The 16,332-nt window shown below is 49.2% G+C and overlaps 1 protein-coding gene across 1 annotated transcript in view; it reads right to left on the bottom strand.

The window, feature by feature from the left end:
• The window catches only part of LOC311134493 (signal-induced proliferation-associated 1-like protein 2), a gene marked incomplete at both ends in the record, with an annotated part of 247,625 nt that overhangs the window by 48,091 nt on the left and 183,202 nt on the right, over positions 1–16,332 (bottom strand). The window contains 2 exon segments of the mRNA XM_084168193.1: positions 8,418–8,637; positions 12,351–12,477. Coding sequence (XP_084024319.1) covers positions 8,418–8,637; positions 12,351–12,477 — 347 coding nt within the window.

Here is a 16,332-nt window from a genome sequence, read left to right on the forward strand (position 1 = left end):
AGGAGGTGTTGGCTTTGGGGATGACCAGTGAGATATACCTGCTGGAGCGCATACTACGGGTGGGTGTTGCTATGGTGACCAATGAGCTAAGATAAGGCGGGGATTTGCCTAGCAGTGATTTATAGATGGCCTGGAGCCAGTGGGTTTGGCGACTAATATGTAGTGAGGGCCAGCCAACGAGAGCGTACAGGTCACAGTGGTGGGTAGTATATGGGGCTTTGGTGACAAAACGGATGGCACTGTGATAGACTACATCCAATTTGCTGAGTAGAGTGTTGGAGGCTATTTTGTAAATGACATCGCCGAAGTCAAGGATCGGTAGGATAGTCAGTTTTACGAGGGCATGTTTGGCAGCATGAGTGAAGGAGGCTTTGTTGCGAAATAGGAAGCCGATTCTAGATTTCACTTTGGATTGGAGATTCTTAATGTGAGTCTGGAAGGAGAGTTTACAGTCTAACCAGACACCTAGGTTTTTGTAGTTGTTCACATACTCCAGGTCAGACCCGTCGAGAGTAGTGATTCCAGTCGGGTGGGCGGGTGCCAGCAGCGTTCGATTGAAGAGCATGCATTTAGTTTTACTAGTGTTTAAGAGCAGTTGGAGGCTACGGAAGGAGTGTTGTATGGCGTTGAAGCTCGTTTGGAGGTTTGTTAACACAGTGTCCAATGAAGGGCCAGATATATACAAAATGGTGTCGTCTGCGTAGAGGTGGATCTGAGAGTCACCAGCAGCAAGAGCGACATCATTGATATTCACAGAGAAAAGAGTCGGCCCGAGAATTGAACCCTGTGGCATCCCCATAGAGACTGCCAGAGGTCCAGACAACAGGCCCTCCGATTTGACACATTGAACTCTATCTGAGAAGTAGTTGGTGAACCAGGCGAGGCAGTCATTTGAGATCACATATAGAAACACATAACTAAAGAATCTCACAGACTCCCAGAATACAATAACAGAACACTGGAAATATTAGTAATATTGTTATTACAGAAAGAGGAAACATAAATATGCTAAACATTGTGTTAACTAGTCCTAATGGAATATAAATGTATTAATCTTAAATTTCCCCACTACACCATCTCTCCTCTCTCCTCTGAAGGGTGATAAATGACTTGTCTCAAAGGATGTCTTCAGGTCTCAATCAACAACCACTTTCTTTCCCTTCCTATCCTTTCACTTCCACTATATCTGACTCTCTCTCTTCCCTCCTCTCTCTCTCTGTCTCTCTCTCTCTCTTCTCACCTCTCTCTCTCTCTCTCTCTCTCTCTCTCTCTCTCTCTCTCTCTCTCTCTCTCTCTCTCTCTCTCTCTCTCTCTCTCTCTCTCTCTCTCTCTCTCTCTCTCTCTCTCTCTCTCTCTCTCTCTCTCTCTCTCTCTCTCTCTCTCTCTCTCTCTCTCTCTCTCTCTCTCTCTCTCTCTCTCTCTCTCTCTCTCCCTTCTCTCTCTCTCTCTCTCTCGTTGGAGTGCATGCTGGGAGTGAGTCGTGAAGCAGGAGTGATTGTGAGAGCGACTGGAATTATTTTCACTCTATTGGGTTTTGGTGTGTGTATATATATATATATATATATATATATATATATATATATATATATATATATATATATATATATATATTGATTAGTTTAGTTGTTTTAAGGTTATCTTGTATAACTATCACTAAGCACGTATAGGGGTGGTTGGATCGTTGAGGTTGTTTTTCTCGACGGCACAACCAGCGGGTGGGGCTGGTTGCAATGGCCACTCGCGGAGGTTTGGAGTTTGAAAAACTTAGTCGGCAGCATGGAGTAAATATTCCTGCTGCAGCCGGGTGTTCAGTGGAAGAATGTAACATGGCAGTGGGTGCTATCATTGGGTATGATAGCATCAAATCAGCCTCAAGGATGAATAGCGCTGTAGTGATATTTTTAGATTCCATTGAAAAGGTGAATATGATAGTTGAGAGTGGTGTTGTGTTGCGGGAGACACAGACGTCTGTATTTCCGCTTATGAATCCGGCGAAGAAATTTATACTTTCTAACGTGCCACCATTTGTTAGAGATGAAGTGTTGGAGCGAGAGTTATCTCGTCATGGTCAACTTGTATCTAAAATAAAGAAGGTTCTTTTTGGATGCAAATGGTTTGTTGCTGAAACATGTCGTGTCTCATAGGAGACAAGTGCATATGATTTAAAAAAAGGACATTAATCAACTGAATTTAGCATTCAGTTTTAAGATTGATGGATTTGATTATGTCTTATACGCTTCTACTGAATCAATGAAATGCTTTGGCTGTGGAAGAGAGGGGCATTTGGTGCGTAATTGTCCCGAGAATGAGCGTGCAGATTCTGGTAGCAGCTCTAGTGCTGGTGCAGCTAATGCACCACCGCGAAGGGATGAACATGCTAAGGGTTCAGGGGAAGGGAGAAGGTGGGCAGATATGGTAGGAGAGGAAGGCAGTGTGGATACGAGGGCAATTGTGGTAGATCAGAACAAAGAAGGAGGGGAAAAAGTCGGTGAGATTGCGACTGCCGTCGCTGAGGTGGTGCTGGAAAATGAAATTGGAGTTCAAGAGGAGATTGAAATAATGGAAAAGGAAGCAGCTGTTTTCAAAGTACCGAGGAGTAAGAGGAAGAATGTAAGGGGTGGTGAAGGGTCTAACTCCAAGAGGAAGGTAGACACTGATAAATCAGTTGAAGATAAACAGGTTGTAGAGATGGTGGAGTTTTCTTCTGGGGAGGATAGCGAGAGTGAGTCATCTGATGCGTCACAACAAAATAGTGAGATAAATGGGGTGGAAGGGAGGTATGTGATTGAGAAGGTACATCAATTTCTGAAGTTGACAAAAGGGAAGATATATATGCAGGATTATAATGTAACAGATTATTTCCATGAAAGTGAATTGTTTATTGAATCAGCAAAGTTTCTGATGTCAAAAATAACAGGGGGAGGTTTGACAAGCCCTGAAATTGCTAGACTCAAGAAAGTGGTCACGAGAGTGATAAGTGATGTAAATTCTAAAGAAAATGAAAGAGTTCAGTCGCAGCCTTAACTCTCTAAAGAGATGTGGTTTATGTGTCGTCCTTTGTATTTTTTTTCCATCCATGAGCAGTTTCAAGATTTCTTCTTTAAACGTAAATGGGGCAAGAGACGTTAAAAAAAGAACCATAGTGTATGAGTTAATTAGGGGAAAGGGAAGTGACAAATGTTCTACAAAAAACACATAGTAATTTGGAAAATGAAGTTATGTGGAAACAGGAGTGGGGGGGGGCAGTGGTGTGTAGTCATAAAAACTCAAAAAGTGGGGGTGTGGCCATCTTGTTCTCAAAAGGGTTTTTGCCTTTGTCATATGAGGTTGAAGAGGTAGTTGAGGGGAGGTTATTAAAAGTTAGAGCGAGGTATGAAAACATCACTATGTGTCTGATAAATGTATATGCCCCAGTGGTGGCAGTTGAGAGGGCATGTTTTTTAGACACATTTTCAAATACCATTGAGAAATGTAATAATGAAGAGTTTTTATTGCTGGGGATTTTAACTGCACAGTCAGTGATTTAGATAGAAATCACAAAGAACCTCATATAGCCTCAATGACTTTTTTTTAACGCCTCATTGTAACACACGAACTGTGTGATATTTGGCGGAGTCAACATGGAGGCACGAGACAGTACACCTGGGCCCATGTGAGAGAGTACACCATCTCTATGGCCAGTTTAGATAGGTTTTATTGTTTTGAGCATCAATCTCAGGTCTGTAAATCAAGTGTGATAACCCCAGTGGGATTTTCTGATCATTGTTTAATAACAGAGGTGGTGTTCATTAACGATGTAAAACCCAAAAGCGCACACTGGCATTTTAATATAACTTTATTGAGTGATGCTCACTTCAGGAAATGTTTTAGTTTTTTCTGGGAGAGGTGGAGGTCTCAAAAGGCCAGTTTTGTATCCCTTCAACAGTGGTGGGATATAGGGAAAATTCAGATTCAACAATTCTGTAATCAATACACAAGGAATGTCACCAAGGATATCACCAGATCAATGAAAGCCCTAGAGACTGAAATAGTGGAACTCATGACGTTGGTTGAGACCACAAGAGATCGAGGCCATACTCAGGCCCTCAAGAGGAAAAAAGCTGCATTGGCAGACCTGCTGGGTATCAGAGCACAGGGGGCATTGGTGAGAAGTACGTTTCAAGGAATCTCTGAAATGGATGCCTCATCCACATTTTTCTTTGGTTTAGAGAAAAATAATGGACAAAGAAACATTATTCATTGTCTCAAATCAGCTGTTGGACAGGAGCTCACTAGCCCTAGTGAAATTAGAAAGAGGGCAGTAGAGTTCTATGCTGAGCTCTACAAGTGTGAGTACAAAAAGGATAAAACAGTGACACAGCAGTTCCTTGATGGGCTCCCACAGGTGGCTGCAGAAGCTCAGGTTGAGCTAGAGCAACCATTGTCTTTGCAGGAGCTATACACTGCATTAAAATGCATGAAAATGGAAGGGCACCAGGCATTGATGGGCTTCCCGTTGACTTTTTAAAATATTTTTGGGCTATGTTGGGAGAGGATTGGCTAGCAGTAGTTAATGATAGTTTAACCGGAGGGTTACTACCAATAAGCTGCAGAAGGGCTGTCCTCACCCTACTGCCCAAAAAGGGTGACCCTAGGGAGGTGAAGAACTGGAGGCCGGTGGCTTTATTGTGCACTGATTATAAGATCCTGTCAAAGGCTTTGTCCAACAGGCTGAGGGAGGTGATGGGGCAAATCATACGGACCAGTCCTACTGTGTTCCTGGCAGGCAGATAGGGGATAACATTTCTCTGATTTGTGATTTTTTGGGACGTCTCTAGGGCTATTGGGTTGGATGCTGGTCTAATTTCAATTGATCAGGAAAAGGCATTTGACCGAGTTGAACATCAATACTTATGGCACACTTTTGAGGCGTTTGGGTTCAGCTCTGGTTTTATTGCCATGATAAGGGTGATATATGGTGACATTGAAAGTGTATTCAAAGTTAACGGTGGCTTGAGTGCTCCTTTTAAAGTGTGTAGAGGTATTAGGCAGGGGTGTTCTTTGTCAGGAATGTTATATATCCATTGCTATAGAGCCACTACTAAATAGCATTAGAAGTCGCATTGAAGGGGTGTACCTTTCAGAGGATATTCCTCCTATTCGTCTCTCAGCCTATGCTGATGATGTAGTTGTTTTAGTGAAAAATCAAGCGGAGGTGGATAGTTTGAGTCTAATGTTTGATCGTTTTAGTGGAATATCCTCTGCAAAGGTAAATTGGGAAAAAAGTTGTGCTTTACAGATTGGAGAATGGTCTGGAGGGATCATGGCTTTGCCAGGGGGGCTGGAATGGTGTAAGGTAGGTTTTAAGTATCTTGGAGTGTACCTAGGAGATGAGGGGACAATGGGAAAAAAATGGATTGGGGTGGTTGAAATGGTGGAAGGGAGGATGAGGAGATGGCGTTGGTTGTTATCTCGTATGTCATATAGGGGGCGCACTATTATAGTTAACAATGTGGTTGCCTCTGCACTGTGGCATCGGTTGTCAGTTTTAGAGCCACCATCTGGCCTTCTGGCTAAGATACAGGCAATTATTGTGGATTTCTTTTGGGATAAATATCACTGGGTTCCACAAAGTGTTTTGTATTTGTCAAAAGAGGAGGGGGGACAAGGTCTTGTACATCTTGCTAGTAGGGCTGCTGCTTTCCGGTTTCAGTTTATTCAAAGGTTGCTTTATGGACCGGAAAATGTGGTTTGGAGAGGGGTGGCAGGTCTTGTATTACAGCAGGTTGGGGGATTAGGTTTAAAGAAGGCTTTATTTTTGGTTGATAGTAGCCAGATTTCTAGGGAGGAAGTACCTCCGTTTTACAGAGGCCTTCTTAGGGTGTGGAGCATAATGAAGGTGTCCAGACGAACTTCAGCGGAGTTAGTGCATTGGCTGTTGGAGGAACCTCTGGTGTATGGGGCAAGACTGGATTGTACATTTACATTTTTTTGTATTTTTTTTGTATTGTACAACTGCAGCTGTTCCACATTTCTCCAAGATTCTGGTGAAGGGCAAAATCGTCACCTTAAAACAGTTAATGGCCATGGCTGGGCCCACCTTAATGGATGGAAGACGGGTGGCTGAACATTTGGGGGTGAGGTCGGAAAGGATTTTCGGACAACTGCTGGGAAGCTGCAGGAAGGCTCTGTCAGCAGAAGAGTGGGGTATGCTGAATAGTCACAAGAAGAAGGTACAAGATGAAAACGTCCCATTTCCAAGACTAGGGATTAAACCCAATATCCCAGAGTCAGAAAGAAAGGCGTTATTACTGGATTTGAGAGGGTTGGAAGAGGTGGGTTTGGATGAGGTGAATGGGAAAGACATATATAGGGGGTGTGTCAAGGTAAAACCTCTATTGGAAATGCTGGAGTCTTGGTTTAAAGCTGTAGGGGAGATTTTCAATAACACTGTTTTTGGGGGGGGGGGGGGTTCAATATAATAAGCAACAGAAAAGAAAATGTCAACTGTTACATTTTATTTTGGGACAAGCTAAGATGTAAATTTTTCTGAGTAGGAAACATAAGATAGAAACGGGATATGGGCAGGATGTAAGATGTGTTTTTAAAGGATTAGTGAAAGCAAGAATAAAAGTTGATTTGAGTTCTTCTCAGCTGTAAAAGATCTCCCATTGTTTGAGGAAAAGTGGGCCTACGAAGGAGCGGTTTGTTTTGTGGAGGAGGGAAAACTTTTTTGTTGATGAAATGAGTTGAATGTTTATGAAGAGAGAAGAACCCTCTAAGAGGGTGAAGAGAGAAGAACTAGCTAAGAGGGTGAAGAAAGAAGAACCAGCTAAAAAGGTGAAGAGAGGAGGACCAGCTAAGAGGGTGAAGAGAGAAGAACCAGCTAAGAGGGTGAAAAGAGAAGAACCAGCTAAGACGGTGAAGAGAGGAGGACCAGCTAATAGGGTGAAGAGAGAAGAACCATCTAAGAGGGTGAAGAGAGAAGAACCAGCTAAGAGGGTGAAGAGAGAAGAACCAGCTAAAAGTGTGAAGAGAGAAGAACCAGCTAAGAGGGTGACAAAAAGAACCAGCTAAGAGGGTGAAGAGGGAAGAACCAGCTAAGAGGGTGAAGAGAGGAGGACCAGCTAAGAGGTTGAAGAGAGAAGAACCAGCTAAGAGGGTGAAGAGAGAAGAACCAGCGAAGAGGGTGAAGAGAGAAAAACCAGCTAAGAGGGTGAAAAGAGAAAAACCAGCTAAGAGGGTGAAGAGAGAAGAACCACCTAAGAGGGTGAAGCGAGAAGGACCAGCTAAGAGGGGAAATAGAGAAGGACCAGCTAAGAGGGTGAAGAGAGAAGAACGAGCTAAAGGGGTGAAGAGAGGAGGAACAGCTAAGAGGGTGAAGAGAGAAGAACCAGCTAAGAGGGTGAAGAGAGAACAACCAGCTATGAGGGTGAAGAGAGAAGAATCAGCTAATAGGGGAAAGAGAGAAGAACCAGCTAAGAGGGTGACGAGACAAGAACCAGCTAAGAGGGTGAAGGGAGAAAAACCAGCTAAAAAGGTGAAGAGAGGAGGACCAGCTAAGACGGTGAAGAGAGAAGAACCAGCTAAAAGTGTGAAGAGAGGAGGACCAGGTAAGACTCTGAAGAGAGAAGGACCATTTAAGAGGGTAACAAGAGGAGGACCAGCTAAGAGGGTGAAGAGAGAAGAACCAGCTAAGAGGGTGAAGAGAGAAGAACCAGCTAAGAGGGTGAAGACAGAAGAACCAGCTAAGAGGGTGAAGAGAACCAGCTAAGACGGTGAAGAGACAAGAACCAGCTAAAAAGGTGAAGAGAAGAGGACCAGCTAAGACGGTGAAGAGAGAAGAACCAGCTGAAAGGATGAAGAGAGAAGAACCAGCTAAGAGGGTGAAGAGAGAAGAACCAGCAGCATTTCGAAGACATTATCTCTATGTCACCAGAGCAATGAAGACCAATATGGAAATGAAACCCGAGGAGGGGAGAGAAGAGACAGACAGGGTGTGACAGGTGAACAGGACACTCTGTTTGACAGACAGTGTAGCTGTCCTAATGAGGATTGCGCATGTTCATGTCACATACCTCTTCCTCTCCCCATCTCAGCTGCCACTGGTCAGTCTAGTCTAGCCCGGACACATCTCTCTAACTCATACATTTTCAGATGGCCTGGTGCTCTCTCAGTGTGAGAACACAGGGAGGAGATGGCGCTTTAAGCTTTCAGTCTCAGTGAGAGAGAATTAGCTGGCTGTGACAGATGTCTGCTTAATGCACACTTCATGACAGACACACTAGCTACATCTCCATTGCGTGTGTGCGTCTGTGTGTGTGTGTGTGTGAGTGTATGTGTCTGTGTGTGTGTGTGTGTGTGTGCATCTGTGTGTGTGTGTGTGCTTGGGTGCGTCTGTGTGTGTCTGTGCGTGGATGTGTTTGTGCAATACTTACTCCTGAGGTTGGAGCCCCCCTGTCCTGGCATACGTGGTGGCAGGGTGGCATGGTAGGGTGGAGTGGTGGAGAACAGGATGTCATTGGGCAGCGCCTGGTCCAGCATGGAGCTATGGGAGGAGGCGTAGGACGAGCCCTTCCTGTTACTGCTACACACACTCTCGTCTGATAGGGTACGGTACAGGGAGGGGCGTGGTGATAGGCTGCCCGCCGCAGACATCTGGTGGGGACAGAACACGTCAACACACATTCACAACAACAGCAGACGACCATCTGTTCCCTCCCAGCTAACAACAAACGTTCTCACAAATTTAGAGAACGTTCCCTTAAGAGTCTAATTTGGTCATTAAGTAACGTTTTCGTAGGAACGTTCCCCTGAATGTTCCCCACAAGCTATAAAGGCAAGCACAGCCGCGAACTGCCCAGTGACACAAGCCTACCAGACGAACTAAATGACTTCTATGCACGCTTCGAGGCAAGCAACACTGAAGCATGTATGAGAGCACCAGCTGCTCCGGACGACTATGTGATCACGCTCTCCGTAGCCGATGTGAGTAAGACCTTTAAACAGGTCAACATTCACAAGGCCGCAGGGCCAGACGGATTACCAGGACGTGTACTCAGAGCATGTGCTGACCAACTGGCAAGTGTCTTCAATGACATTTTCAACATGTCCCTGACTGAGTCTGTAATACCAATATGTTTCAAGCAGACCACCATAGTCCCCGTTCCCAACAACACTAAGGTAACCTGCCTAAATTACTACAGAGACGTAGCACTCACGTCTGTAGCCATGAAGTGCTTTGAAAGGCTGGTCATGGCTCACATCAACACCATTATCCCAGAAACCCTAGACACACTCCAATTTGCATACCGCCCCAACAGATCCACCGATGACACAAGGCACTACAGAGGGTAGTGCGTATGGCCCAGTACATTACTGGGGCCGAGCTCCCTGCCATCCAGGACCTCTATACCAGACTGTGTCAGAGGAAGGCCCTCAAAATTGTCAAAGACTCAAGCCACCCTAGTCATAGACTGTTCTCTCTGCTAACGCACACCAAGTGGTACCGGAGCGCCAAGTCTAGGTCCAAAAGGCTTCTTAACAGCTTCTACCCCCTAGCCATAAGACTCCTGAACAGCTAATCAAATGGCTACCCGAACTATTTGCTGCTACTCTCTGTTTATTAACTATGCATAGTCACTTTACCTCTACCTACTTGTACATATTACCTCAATTACCTCGACTAACCTGTACCCCACAAGGTCAAGACGGGGACACGAACCAGCGACCTATCAGCCACCGGCCCAAGCTCCCAACCGCCAGGCACACCAGCCCTCCAAGACCCCCCCCCCCCACAGTTCCCCGAGAGCTGTCCCTCAACCATCTGAGACCCCCCCCCCTGAGATATGATTTGAAAAACAAGTAATCAGGAGTAGGCAGCGCCATAAGTGAGTAAACTGAGATATGAAGGAGTTGAAGGAGTTAATCAGTGTAATTTTTCCACAAATAGACAAGTATTTACCTCTCCATGGTTGCAGGATTTGTCTAGTTTTCTATTGGAATTCATTGTGGAGAGCTCATTTATATATTGTGTGATGAATACCAAGTACGTCTACTTCACCGTCAGCCCATTTTATAGGTAACCTGCATTCTTTTAAGGCCTAATACGTAATATTGTACACTTATCATAATTAGGTTTTACTCCAGAGAGTCCAGAAAAGTTATCTAGATCTTCAATAAGACATTGCAGGGATCTAGTTTGCGAACTTCCTATAAAACCATAATGATTTGATCGTTTGCTGCCTGTAAGTTCAATAAATTGCTATAAATATTTATCTACCAGTCCCTACTCCTCTACCAGTCCCTACTCCTACAGCAGTCCCTACTCCTCCACCAGTCCCTACTCCTCCACCAGTCCCTACTCCTCTACCAGTCCCTACTCCTACAGCAGTCCCTACTCCTCCACCAGTCCCTACTCCTCTACCAGTCCCTACTCCTCTACCAGTCCCTACTCCTCCACCAGTCCCTACTCCTCTACCAGTCCCTACTCCTCCACCAGTCCCTACTCCTCTACCAGTCCCTACTCCTCCACCAGTCCCTACTCCTCCACCAGTCCCTTCTCCTCTACCAGTCCCTACTCCTCCACCAGTCCCTACTCCTCCACCAGTCCCTACTCCTCTACCAGTCCCTACTCCTCCACCAGTCCCTACTCCTCCACCAGTCCCTACTCCTCCAACAAACCTAGCCAGAAAGGGTCTCTGTGTGAAACAGGGTATTTCCCACAGTGAAATGGTCTCTGTGTGAAACAGGGTATTTCCCACAGTGAAATGGTCTCTGTGTGAAACAGGGTATTTCCCACAGTGAAAGGGTCTCTGTGTGAAACAGGGTATTTCCCACAGTGAAAGGGTCTCTGTTGGAAACAGGGTATTTCCCACAGTGAAAGGGTCTCTGTGTGAAACAGGGTATTTCCCACAGTGAAAGGGTATCTGTGTGAAACAGGGTATTTCCCACAGTGAAAGGGTCTCTGTTGGAAACAGGGTATTTCCCACAGTGAAAGGGTCTCTGTGTGAAACAGGGTATTTCCCACAGTGAAAGGGTCTCTGTGTGAAACAGGGTATTTCCCACAGTGAAATGGTCTCTGTGTGAAACAGGGTATTTCCCACAGTGCAAGGGTCTCTGTGTGAAACAGGGTATTTCCCACAGTGCAAGGGTCTCTGTGTGAAACAGGGTATTTCCCACAGTGAAATGGTATCTGTGTGAAACAGGGTATTTCCCACAGTGAAAGGGTCTCTGTGTGAAACAGGGTATTTCCCACAGTGAAAGGGTCTCTGTGTGAAACAGGGTATTTCCCACAGTGAAAGGGTCTCTGTGTGAAACAGGGTATTTCCCACAGTGAAATGGTCTCTGTTGGAAACAGGGTATTTCCCACAGTGAAAGGGTCTCTGTGTGAAACAGGGTATTTCCCACAGTGAAAGGGTCTCTGTGTGAAACAGGGTATTTCCCACAGTGCACAGCCAGGTCAGCTGCTACAGCACAGATGTTGATCCTGCTTTCATTTGGTCCCATCAAGAGGTTATGAAATCTGTGTTTCTGGGCTATCTTATTCCCTAGCAGGGAAATAGAGTTGATCAATTGGTTTCAAACCTACTGCGGTTATTACCTCACTGTGTGTGTGTGTGTGTGTCCAGTGTGTGTGTGTCCAGTGTGTGTGTGTCCAGTGTGTGTGTGTCCAGTGTGTGTGTGTCCAGTGTGTGTGTCCAGTGTGTGTGTCCAGTGTGTGTGTGTGTCCAGTGTGTGTGTGTGTCCAGTGTGTGTGTCCAGTGTGTGTGTCCAGTGTGTGTGTGTGTGTCCAGTGTGTGTGTCCAGTGTTTGTGTCCAGTGTGTGTGTATGTTTAATAATAAATAAATAAATAAATTGGTCATTTAGCAGACGCTCTTATCCAGAGCGACTTACAGGAGCAATTAGGGTTAAGTGCCTTGCTCAAGGGCACATCGACAGATTTTTCACCTAGTCGGCTTGGGGATTAGAACCAGCGACCTTTCGGTTACTGGTACAACGCTCTTAACCACTAAGCTACCTGCCGCCCTAATGTTTCCCCACCTTCCTCCGTCCGTCCTCCTCAGGACCACTCTCCTCCAGGTGTGTGTTGGTGTGACAGGTAACAACAGGTAAACCATCTCACCTTCCTCCGTCCGTCCTCCACAGGACCACTCTCCTCCAGGTGTGTGTTGGTGTGACAGGTAACAACAGGTAAACCATCTCACCTTCCTCCGTCCGTCCTCCACAGGACCACTCTCCTCCAGGTGTGTGTTGGTGTGACAGGTAACAACAGGTAAACCATCTCACCTTCCTCCGTCCGTCCTCCACAGGACCACTCTCCTCCAGGTGTGTGTTGGTGTGACAGGTAACAACAGGTAAACCATCTCACCTTCCTCCGTCCGTCCTCCACAGGACCACTCTCCTCCAGCATCATCTTCAGGTATTCTTCTTTAGACAGCTTATCCAGGGCCTTGGCCTCTCTCTCCCTCTCTGCTGCCTCTTGGAGGTACAGCTGCCTGCAAGGGACACACAGAGCAGAACAGAGTCTGGTCAGAGAGCAGCCAGGAGAACCCTGTCTAACAGACAGGAGGATTGGGAGAGGAGATGAGGGAGTGGAGGGAGTCCTTTAGACAACCCAGCTTTGGTCAAAGAGAAAAAGGATCAGAGAAATAGCCAAGCTGTTTATACAATACTGTCTGTCAGTACCAATCAGGGCCTTCGGGGGCAGGAACAGGCAACATCTTAGCATGGCAACGCCACCAGGTGCTTTTTTTAAATCATGCTGAAGATGATTTTCAGTGGGGGGAGAGGTGTGGGAGTAGGAAAGGGAGAAACACATGCTGTGAAGGAAGAAGCCAAGCTCTGGTTAAGTGAGGGGGCAACCGGGAGTAGGGAGGGACACAAAGGTTTTATGACACAGAGACAAAGGGAGACAGAGGGGACAAGCTTTTATTGTGGTGACAGTACAACAGAGAGGCACATGCAGGCAGCAGGAGCAGACTGAGAGGTCTAACCACAAGGTCAAGGGTCAGACCACAGGGAGGAGGTGATAGAGGAGGAGTAGGACAGGGAGAAGGACAGTGGGAGGTGATGGAGGAGGAGGAGGAGGAGGAGGACAGTGAGGAGGTGATGGAGGAGGAGGAAGAGGAGGAGGAGGACAGTGAGGAGGTGAGAGGAGGAGGAAGACAGTGGTGTGTCCCTGATGGGGGCTAAATCAGGGGTTGACAGGGGAACCGCTTGAGGTAGAGGGGGAGTGAAGGGGAAGGTAGAGGGGGAGTGAGGGGGAAGGTAGAGGGGGAGTGAGGGGAGGGTAGAGGGGGAGTGAGGGGGAACGTAGAGGGGGAGTGAGGGGAGGGTAGAGGGGGAGTGAGAAGGAAGGTAGAGGGGGAGTGAGGGGGAACGTAGAGGGGGAGTGAGGGGAGGGTAGAGGGGGAGTGAGAAGGAAGGTAGAGGGGGAGTGAGGGGAGGGTAGAGGGGGAGTGAGAAGGAAGGTAGAGGGGGAGTGAGGGGGAACGTAGAGGGGGAGTGAGGGGAGGGTAGAGGGGGAGTGAGAAGGAAGGTAGAGGGGGAGTGAGGGGGAACGTAGAGGGGGAGTGAGGGGAGGGTAGAGGGGGAGTGAGAAGGAAGGTAGAGGGGGAGTGAGGGGGAACGTAGAGGGGGAGTGAGGTGAGGGTAGAGGGGGAGTGAGAAGGAAGGTAGAGGGGGAGTGAGGGGGAAGGTAGAGGGGGAGTGAGGGGGGAATTTGGAGAGGGAGTGAGGAGGAAGGTAGAGGGGGAGTGAGGGGGAAGGTAGGGGGGGAGTGAGGGGGAAAGTAGAGGGGGAGTGAGGGGGAAGGTAGAAGGGGAGTGAGAGGGGAACGTAGAGGGGGAGTGAGGGGGGAATTTGGAGAGGGAGTGAGGAGGAAGGTAGAGGGGGAGTGAGGGGGAAGGTAGAGGGGGAGTGAGGGGGGAATTTGGAGAGGGAGTGAGGAGGAAGGTAGAGGGGGAGTGAGGGGGAAGGTAGGGGGGGAGTGAGGGGGAAAGTAGAGGGGGAGTGAGGGGGAAGGTAGAAGGGGAGTGAGAGGGAAGGTAGAAGGGGAGTGAGAGGGAAGGTAGAGGGGGAGTGAGGGGAAGGTAGAGGGGGAGTGAGGGGAAGGTAGAAGGGGAGTGAGAGGGAAGGTAGAGGGGGAGTGAGGGGGAAGGTAGAGGGGGAGTGAGGGGGAAGGTAGAGGGGAGTGAGGGGGAAGGTAGAGGAGGAGTGAGGGGGAAGGTAGAGGGGGAGTGAGGGGGAAGGTAGAGGGGGAGTGAGGGGAAGGTAGAAGGGGAGTGAGAGGGAAGGTAGAAGGGGAGTGAGAGGGAAGGTAGAGGGGGAGTGAGAGGGAAGGTAGAGGGGGAGTGAGGGGGAAGGTAGAGGAGGAGTGAGGGGAAGGTAGAGGGGGAGTGAAGGGGGAATTTGGAGAGGAGTGAGGGGAAGGTAGAGGGGGAGTGGGGGAAGGTAGAGGGGGAGTGAGGGGAAGGTAGAGGGGGAGTGAAGGGGGAATTTGGAGAGGGAGTGAGGGGAAGGTAGAGGGGGAGTGGGGGAAGGTAGAGGAGGAGTGAGGGGGAAGGTAGAGGGGGAGTGAAGGGGGAATTTGGAGAGGGAGTGAGGGGAAGGTAGAGGGGGAGTGGGGGAAGGTAGAGGGGGAGTGAGGGGAAGGTAGAGGGGGCGTGAGGGGAAGGTAGAAGGGGAGTGAGAGGGAAGGTAGAGGGGGAGTGAGGGGGGAACGTAGAGGGGGAGTGAGGGGGGAAGGTAGAGGAGGTGTGGGGGAAGGTAGAGGGGGAGTGAGGGGAAGGTAGAGGGGGAGTGGGGGAAGGTAGAGGGGGAGTGAGGGGAAGGTAGAAGGGGAGTGAGAGGGGAATTTGGAAGGGAGTGAGGGAAGGTAGAGGGGGAGTGAGGGGGAACGTAGAGGGGGAGTGAGGGGGAAGGTAGAGGGGGAGTGAGGGGGAACGTAGAGGGGGAGTGAGGGGGAAGGTAGAAGGGGAGTGAGGGGGAAGGTAGAGGGGGAGTGAGGTGGAAGGTAGAGGGGGAGTGAGGGGGGAATTTGGAGAGGGAGTGAGGAGGAAGGTAGAGGGGGAGTGAGGGGGAAGGTAGGGGGGGAGTGAGGGGGAAAGTAGAGGGGGAGTGAGGGGGAAGGTAGAGGGGGAGTGAGGGGGAAGGTAGAGGGGAGTGAGGGGGAAGGTAGAGGGGGAGTGAGGGGGAAGGTAGAAGGGGAGTGAGGGGGGAACGTAGAGGGGAGTGAGGGGGAAGGTAGAGGGGGAGTGAGGGGGAAGGTAGAGGAGGAGTGAGGGGGGAAGGTAGAGGAGGAGTGAGGGGAAGGTAGAGGGGGAGTGAAGGGGGAATTTGGAGAGGGAGTGAGGGAAGGTAGAGGGGGTGTGGGGGTAGGTAGAGGGGGAGTGTGGGGGAAGGTGAGGGGTGAGTGGGGGAAGGTAGAAGGGGAGTGAGGGGGAAGGTAGAGGGGAGTGAGGGGGAAGGTAGAAGGGGAGTGAGGGGGGAACGTAGAGGGGGGAGTGAGGGGGAAGGTAGAGGGGGAGTGAGGGGGAAGGTAGAGGAGGAGTGAGGGGGAAGGTAGAGGGGGAGTGGGGGAAGGTAGAGGGGGAGTGGGGGAGGTAGAGGGGGAGTGGGGGAAGGTAGAGGGGAGTGGGGGAAGGTAGAAGGGGAGTGAGAGGGGAATTTGGAGAGGGAGTGAGGGGAAGGTAGAGGGGGAGTGGGGGAAGGTAGAGGGGGAGTGAGGGGAAGGTAGAAGGGGAGTGAGAGGGGAATTTGGAAAGGGAGTGAGGGAAGGTAGAGGGGGAGTGAGGGGAACGTAGAGGGGGAGTGAGGGGGAAGGTAGAGGGGGAGTGAGGGGGAACGTAGAGGGGGAGTGAGGGGGAAGGTAGAAGGGGAGTGAGAGGGGAATTTGGAGAGGGAGTGAGGAGGAAGGTTAGAGGGGGAGTGAGGGGAAGGTAGAGGGGGAGTGAGGGGGAAGGTAGAGGGGAGTGAGGGGGAAGGTAGAGGGGGAGTGAGGGGAAGGTAGAGGAGGAGTGAGGGGGAAGGTAGAGGGGGAGTGGGGAGGTAGAGGGGGAGTGGGGGAAGGTAGAAGGGGAGTGAGGGGAAGGTAGAAGGGGAGTGGGGGAAGGTAGAGGGGGAGTGGGGGAAGGTAGAGGGGGAGTGAGGGGAAGGTAGAAGGGGAGTGGGGGAAGGTAGAGGGGGGGTGAGGGGAAGGTAGAGGGGGAGTGAGGGGGAAGGTAGAGGGGAGTGAGGGGAAGGTAGAAGGGGAGTGAGAGGGGAATTTGGAAAGGGAGTGAGGGAAGGTAGAGGGGGAGTGAGGGGGAACGTAGAGGGGGAGTGAGGGGGAAGGTAGAGGGGAGTGAGGG

This window comes from Coregonus lavaretus (genome assembly GCF_964263955.1).
Source record: "Coregonus lavaretus genome assembly, chromosome: 1".
Lineage (NCBI taxonomy): Eukaryota > Metazoa > Chordata > Actinopteri > Salmoniformes > Salmonidae > Coregonus > Coregonus lavaretus.